This window comes from Egretta garzetta, unplaced genomic scaffold (assembly GCF_000687185.1).
Source record: "Egretta garzetta isolate BGI_Z169 unplaced genomic scaffold, ASM68718v1 scaffold448, whole genome shotgun sequence".
In the NCBI taxonomy this organism is placed as follows: Eukaryota; Metazoa; Chordata; class Aves; order Pelecaniformes; family Ardeidae; genus Egretta; species Egretta garzetta.
The window spans coordinates 208,569-216,815 of NW_009260497.1; the positions used below are offsets into that span (position 1 = coordinate 208,569).

General features: G+C 39.7%; 1 protein-coding gene across 1 annotated transcript; it reads left to right on the top strand.

The window, feature by feature from the left end:
- Positions 1–5,774: 5,774 nt before the first annotated feature.
- Positions 5,775–8,241, top strand: MSL2 (MSL complex subunit 2). Its single transcript, XM_009644414.2, has one exon. The coding sequence runs from the start codon at positions 5,882–5,884 to the stop codon at positions 7,397–7,399; it is 1,518 nt and encodes a 505-aa protein (XP_009642709.1). The 5' UTR covers positions 5,775–5,881; the 3' UTR covers positions 7,400–8,241.
- Positions 8,242–8,247: the final 6 nt, after the last annotated feature.

The following is an 8,247-nucleotide window of genomic DNA, read 5'->3' on the forward strand; positions in this document are numbered from 1 at the left end:
CCAGCTTCTGGTTATTACTTTGAGGTGCTTGCTGTACATTAATTTTAAGTATAACACAGAAGTACATGTGTGCTTCATCAGATTGATTACAGCTTCCTGTTTTTTAAAACTTGATAGATTCACAGAGCTGTAGAATTTCTATCTGACTAATCCAAAGTTCACAGAAGCTTTTGTAATCTTGGTTTTAAAGTGAAATGATTATCATGGTAATGTTTTATGTTAACAGATTAACTGGTGCAGGTGAGCTTCCTTCTTACCATTTTCTCCCCTTCTTCATGGACGCCAGTCCTACTTTTGTTTGTACAGCAGATATGCCACTTCAGGTAGAGAGGGAAAGGATTAGAGGGGTGGGCTGTTGAGCTTTCCACTTGCTTGCTGTGCACTATAAAACGAGAGTGATTTCTGGTGAAACGAATGCAGTTGAGTATTAAAGACTCCTGTTTTGGCAGTTGGAGATTAACCCCAGTGATACATTTATTTCTACTTGTAACAAAATTTGACATCATAATTTTTTCTAGTTTAGTTCATCAAATCAAGATTTAATAGTTACATCATTCTTAAGACTTTGAGTTGTTAAAAAAGGCAATATATTATGTTTCAGTAGGTTTTTCCAAGGGTGCTAAATTAGTTACTTGTGTTTAGCCCCTTTTCCAGGGCATTATATTTCTGCTTTTGCCAAGGGCAAATGGGAACGGAAGGAGGTGACCTGTTTTGATTCAAGTCTTTCTTCTCAGTGAATTTCATCCATTTGGAGCACATTTGCTGGATATGTACACCTAACAATTGCTTTGATTCCCAATTCTTCTCCTCCCTTTGGTCTCTCAAATACAATTTGCAGATGCTTCCCCTCTTCCTGCAGCTGTGAAGTAATGCTCATTAAGGAACACAATAGGAAGTATTCCTTGTGGTTTAAATGACCTCCGTCCTGGTAGCAGCCTTTCCAGGACAGCTGTGGTACTTTGTAAATAATATACTAAAAGTATTTTTTTCTGTATATGCATTTTATTAAACATAAGCACTCATATTCATATGGATGTTTAGTAAACCTTTCTAAAAGCAGGATAGTTAAGAACTGATGTTGTTTAGGGAAGGCCTTTTACTGGGGGGTTTGTAACCCACCGAAAGCAAAATCATGTTTTTAATATACCCCTTGCGATAGAGGGTGAGAAAAGACGAGGCAAAGTTTAGTAATACCAGGCTATTGAGGATAGTAAAAATGAAGGCCTGCATTGAGTAACCGTGGAAGGATCTTATGCAGATGAATACTCAATAAAATGACAAATTTACTTTAGATAAATATTAAATGATAAACATGGAAAATGATTAATTTCTCAGAGCCCACAATTTTTATATCTTGCAGATCTATATAAATTTATAGAAGGGGGTAGCACTGATGGCTACCAGCCAAAAGTGGGGGTTTGGCCTTGTAATAGAAAACTCCATGGGAATATCAGCTCAGGACTGAGTGTCAATCAAAAAAGCAAAGCAAATGCTAAAAATCAGGACTGGAATAGAGAATAAAGTGGAGAAGTTTATTATGGCATTGTATAAAACTGTGGTTCACCTGTATCTTACATTGTTGCAGTTGTGGTCCCCCCATCTCAAAAAAGAACTGTGGAAGGATGATCCAACACAAGGAACAACTTCTGCACAGGCTGGAAAAGAGACAACTTGGAGGGTTATGTGGTAGATGTAAAACCCATGAGTAGTGTGGAAGAAAGTATAGAGATTGGCTGTTGGTTCATCCAGCACAAGAACCAGAGATCGTCAAGTGAAACTAGTACGAGTAATCTTCAAAACAGAAAGGGATAGTTGACCATGGAACTTCTTCCTGTTGTGACCGATTACATTTGAAATAGTTAAAGAGGAGATGGGGCAAGCCTAAGGAGAGAATATGAGAGTTACTGGGTACGTGGAAACCCCATCTCCCATGAGAAGTATCTCAGCTAATAATGGTTAAAAGCTGGGCAAGGGTTAAGAGTTTGCTGGCCTTGTTCTTACTCTATGCCCTAGGTACCTGCTTTTGGCCACTAGTAAGATGGCCTGCTGGGCTAGATGGATCTTTGGTCTAACTTAGCATGGTTATTCTTAGGAGTTTGAGGATAGGCTAGGTAACATCTTGGAATCCTTCCCAGTTTTGTTTTCATGGTGGAGTTCATAATCTTAATCTGGGAAGATCTGGTAATGTGCAGCACCCAAATGAGCATTAGCCTTGGGAGCCTGTACAGTCTAGCAGTTTGGAACGTCCCAGAGCTTAGTACCTCCAGATTCTGAGTAGCAGCTTGGGTCTTGTGTTTCTGGAGCAGTGTTGCTGACTTAATACCATTCCCCGAGTATTAAAAGTAATGAAAACATAATTTTCTGTGAATTTGCCTATCATGGTTGACTTTTTTTTTTTAGCTTAATAATATTAAAGCTGAAGAGAGTGACAGGTGCCACAGAATCCATATGAGAGAGAAACTTTGACTGAAGAATTAATATTCAATGAGACATGAGCTCAAGCTGAAAATATTCCCGCAGCTCAGGCATTCCTAATGTCTCTCCCCTGTAGGTTGCCTGGCATTTACTGAGAGTAGAACTCTGTTCTTTCCTTCAGTGAGAGCATGTAAAGTGTTTTGTCTTGTCTGTCCATTTGAGGTGGTTTTTTTTTTTTCCTCAAACCTTCTGGAAATTTAAATTTTTCACTATCCTCTTTTAGCATTTGTACACTTTCAACAGTTTCAGCCAAATTTATTTTGGGAGAAATAAAATGCACAGTTGGTAATGACTTTTTTAAAAAACCTAATTAAAAGTTGAATTGGTATATTGTTTACTTGGTTCCATCTCTGAAGTATTTTAGTGATGATCTGTAAAGCATTGATCATTATAACTCATACTTAATCATCAGAAGTAGCAAAAAGAGGCTAAAGATGGACCCAGGAGCTTGCCTTTGTTTCATTGGGTATTAATGCTGGTAGGCTTTTGGTTCTGGAAGCACTGTGGATGTGTGTAGTTTTACGATGGCTTCTGAAGCCTCAGAGCATTCAGTGAATGAGTCTTACGTGTGTTTGCCTCCTGTATTTGTCCCGGCATGGCTTTCTCCCTGTCCTGTTGGAAAGACTCAGGATCCAGAGGGGACGGACAGTTGTTTGTGAGTTCTTTGTGCTGAAGGACATGACTTCTGAGACAAGCTGTGATTCAAACCTTTCTTTTTGGTTTTCCCCATGGGAATTAAGAACTTTTCTCACAAAATCAAATCCAGTCTTAGGACCGTGATGGACATCTCTGTCTTCATTGCTGTTTATATAGAGTCATTTAAAGGGAACTTCAAAAAAAAAAAAAAAATTGCACTGCAGGTTAGATTGTGTGACTTCATGTTTCATCTGTTGGCTTTAAATCTTCACTGCTTAACTTGAGGAGTGTTTTGCTATTGTCTTGTCATGGTGGGGTCTTGCAGAGTCACCCTTCCTCACTAAGATTAGCAAAGATAAGCTAAACACCTACTCTTTGATTGTGAAACGCATTTCCCATCGAGTATTGCTGTAATTGTGCTTTGAACCTTTCTCTGTTCTACAGCTTCTAGTCAACGTTCGTCCCGAATGGCTTTCAGTTAGCCGTGTTCAAATACTGCGCTTTTCTGTACGTCCCCTGCTCCAGTCGTGCTGTAATGACAGTTCTCATTATTTGACATCGTGTTGCCACCTGCCAACTTTCTAAACAATTCTATTTTCTCTCAATTTATAAAAAAAAAATACTGTGTAATGATGACTTCAGCACTGACTCTTGTTACATGGTGCTCAAAAATCAGTCCATATCAAGCCACTTCTACTGAAAGACAGCTCAGGTGGAGGGCTGGAGCAGCCCTGTCCCAAAAAGGTACCAAGGGATTCGGATTTCAAAGGGACTGTAGGATAGTCTGCTCACTTGTGGAATTCAGGACTGTTGCAGAATTACTGTGCTAATACGAATTTCCTATTTAAACACAAAAAGCTGGATTTCCAAAAGTAGTCTGAATAGTGAAAAGTATGGAGGGTTAGGTTGGGAGAGGGGGTGGAACATTTTGACAAAAGCTACAGAGTGAGGGACAAGTTTAATATTTCAAGTGCAACTACAGCTGAGGGTTGGTATGGTATGTCTTGTTTTTCTACCTGAGGGCTTGGATTCTCAACTAAGGTAATGCAAGGTAGAAAGGTTGGGTTTTATTCCTTAGTTGGTAACTCGGTGCACTCGACGAGGTCCAGTTAATTATATCTCTTAAAAGCACTATCACGAGAATTGGTTATGGAAGGTCCATGTGATTAGGATTTCCTTGGCAAGAGAGTGACAAGAGAAAATATCTTCATATTTTATAAGATTTTTTTTTTTTTTTTAAATCTCTGTCTGTTTTAATACATGCATTTTGCTTTCTCATCCCAAGTTGTTTCATTTTATCCATTTGCTCATAAAAGTATGTTTTCACTTTGGAAAATCTGGGTGAGAATTCACTGATGGTTGTAACTCATCCAACAAAGGCTCCTTACGGGGAGAAAGGTCTGATCAAAGCTGAAAATGCTTGGAAAAGAGAGGAAACCTGTTGCTATAGATGACTATAGATACTCTGAAATTTAGTTTAGATGTTAGAATATCTTTCTGGCCTGGAACTCGCTAGGAATAGCAAAGCAACACTCATTTTCTGGATCTAGTTACTGGTTGGATTATTTCTGTGCAGAATTTCAGTTGCCTTGGTTCTTTTATCCTTAAGTGTTACTTGGTTTGTTCTTAAATAAAACCAAAAACATTCTTCTGGGTTTTTACAGCTTCCGAGATCTGGAGACATAACCGTCCAGATTTTCAGTACTGAGTGTCTAAACTTTCTGTGCTGTCAGCTGTGTTGTTTCCTTTAGCAACTGATTTTTATTAGTTTCTTATTCTTAACAGTAAGATCTCAGAGAAAATCCTTTCCTCAGATTTCTTCACTCTTGCCCAGGACATGAGCAGTTGTTGACACTTTAAAGTATTTAAGCATCACGGCGATTGCAGTACCACTATTTTTTAAGTATTATTTCACTGATACATGTGTGAATTGGAGAACAGGGAGCCGCCAATCCCCACGATACGTTAATAGGCGCCTTGTTGAACCTCCTGGTTTGGCACAAGAGTAATCTGTTTGAGTGCAATATAGTCCTTTTTTTCCCCCCATTTTTATTAACATATATTAGTAGGTGTTTTATTCAATGTTTATACAAATTCATGGGATCCATTTTGTTGCTTGCAAAGTTAAAAACTTTGTGCTTTATTCATGGTATTGACTGTCACAAAGCTAGGCTCTATTTTTAGTTACAGCTAAATGAAAAGTAAAACAGTCTGCTGTGTCTTCTTTCCTTTTGGGGTTGATATTTCATAATTTTTACATTCCTTTTAGGGTTTCTGCCAGCTCTGTTGCTGTTTGTTTTCACTGATTTCCTTAAAATCTCTGCAGTGGCTCTTCATGGGAGTTTATTGTTGTGCTTTTGGTGAATTCATAGAAATCTTGTGTGTTTTGTGTCAGTGGAAGGAACTGCTGAGAGGGCCACAGGCATCGGTAGTGTTTTAGTTGAGAGTGTTTCTAAAGGCTGCAGCAGCACAGCAAATTATGGTGCAATGGTTTTCTTTTTTAAATTTAATGTTGTTTTAAAACCAGATACGGCAGCTGTGAAAATTTTTAGGCTATTGTCTGAATGGTATGTGTTCTTGTGACTCACTGAACTTTTTCAGGCAATTTTTTTGATAGTAGAAAAAATCCATCCCGCTCTATCCTGGAAACCTGCCTTCAGTCCATTGTAATCTTTCTCTTTTTTCCTTAGGAAATTTGCTACAAGACCCTATTGCTCCTACCAACTCCACATGTCAGCATTATGTCTGCAAAACTTGTAAAGGCAAGAAGATGATGATGAAACCGTCATGTAGCTGGTGCAAGGACTACGAACAGTTTGAGGAGAATAAGCAGCTAAGCATCTTAGTGAACTGCTATAAGAAACTCTGCGAATACATAACGCAAACTCCGCTGGCACGAGATATTATCCAAGCAGTTGATTGTTCTGCAGATCTTTTAGCTTTGCTCAAAGATGGATCACCACTCCACGAAGAGACAGAAAAATCTTCCGATACAGCCTTGGCTTTGTGTTTGACACATTCCCCAGTACCTTCAACCTCAGAACTCACAACTGATCCTCCAGCTAGTTTTACATCAATACCTGAAAGCACACACAACATTGACATTAGAGGTTCTGTTATCAACGGGTTGCCCAATTGTAATGGGCTTTCGGTAGATAAACTTGGAGTGAATATTCCTTCTCCTGAGCACGCAAACACAATTGATGTCTGTAGTACTGGAGAGTACATAAAAACAGAAGATATCTCTAGCAGCCTGCAGCCTGTGTGCGATACAGTTTCTACTAGTGACTTGTGTACGACAGGCATCGACATTTGCAGTTTCAGTGAAGACATAAAACCAGGTGGCTCGCTTCTCCTTAGTGTTGAGGAAGTTCTCCGGAGCTTAGAGACCGTTTCAAATACTGAAGTCTGTGATTCTAATTTGCAGCCCAGCTTGGAAGCAAACATGACTAATGGCCCTTTCCTGCAGCTTTCTCCCCCACCTCTTAGCCATAACATTTTCATGTCCACAGATGCTTCTCCTCACGGAATCTCCTGTACGGCGGCGACACCTAAGGTAGTTAAGCTAAACAGAAAGCGATCTCGATCAGAAAGCGACAGTGAAAAAGTTCAACCTCTGCCCATTTCCAGCATCATCTGTGGCCCAACATTGGGAGCATCAGCTCCTGTAACAGTGAAACAGGAAAATAAAATGTCTTTGCAGCCTATTGCAACTGTACCTAATGGAGGCACTACTCCCAAAATAAGTAAAACTGTGCTCCTGTCTAACAAAAGCATGAAAAAGAATTTAGAACATGCCCCTAAGAAATCTCACCCGAAAGCCAAACCCGGGGTGCTGAAAACAAAAGACAAAGCAAAGGAGAAAGTTCCTAGCAGTAACGTTATGCCGGGAAGCCCAACAAAAACTGTGTACAAAAAGCCACAAGAAAAGAAAGGGTGTAAATGTGGTCGTGCCACCCAAAATCCAAGTGTTCTTACATGCCGTGGCCAACGCTGCCCTTGCTATTCTAACCGCAAAGCCTGCCTTGACTGCATATGCCGTGGCTGCCAAAACTCGTACATGGCTAATGGGGAGAAGAAGCTGGAGGCATTTGCAGTGCCAGAAAAGGCCTTGGAGCAGACTAGGCTTACTTTGGGCATTAATGTGACAAGCATTGCGGTGCGCAATGCCAGCACAAGCACCAGTGTAATCAATGTGACAGGGTCACCAGTAACTACGTTTTTAGCTGCCAGTACACACGATGATAAAAGTTTGGATGAAGCTATAGACATGAGATATGACTGTTGAATCTTTCTTTCTTTTCCCTGCCATCAGTAGGGGAACTGCTACAGTTTTAAGGCAGCTATGGTTCTGTTTAACTTGCTGGAGCTCCTGCGTTTAGATCACTTGTATCAAGTGTTTTTCATTGCTATGTTATGTGTATTAGTGTCTGGGAAATAGTTGCAGATGATGGAGGAGTTACCCTAAAACTGTTTTTAGTTCTTACAGCACCTCATAGTTTGAGATCAATTGCTGATGTAAATGATTTTATCACGAGATCTTTGGCAAGGAATATATTAACCTCATTGTACTTGGTCATGCTTTGTGCTCAGTCAAAGCTTCTGCTTAAATGTAGAAAAGTGGTATCTAGTTAGTCCATCTAAACTGTGCTAGACTCTGATGTAGAAGAGAAATTGTCGATTAGTTACAGTCACCATTACTAGAAAAATCACCTACTATTCCCGTAGGAAACGCAGCACTGAGCTGGAGAATACAGTCTGAAAAGGATAGATAATTTCCGACTGTGAGAATTGGTTATCTACTCCATGGAATGGTTTAAAAAAATAAAAATACTAGTAATACATTGAGAAAGCTAATAGCCCAAAAAGCTGCTCAGTCTCCAGACAAGGGTCAGGAAGATCGGTTGGTTAGCTGTGATTGAGGCACTGCTGACTTGGATACACTGTCCCCGTTAACATCATCATTCATTTTCTTTGTTTTCTTGACAATTCCACAGGTCATGTTCCTGATCAGTTATGCCCTCTGTGCCAACTCCGCTTGTTTGACATGCTGCTGACTATTTTGGCTGGGGCAAGAAAATTACTAGTACACAAAGAAAGCTCAAGTTTTATTAGCACCATTCTCTCCTTTTCTCC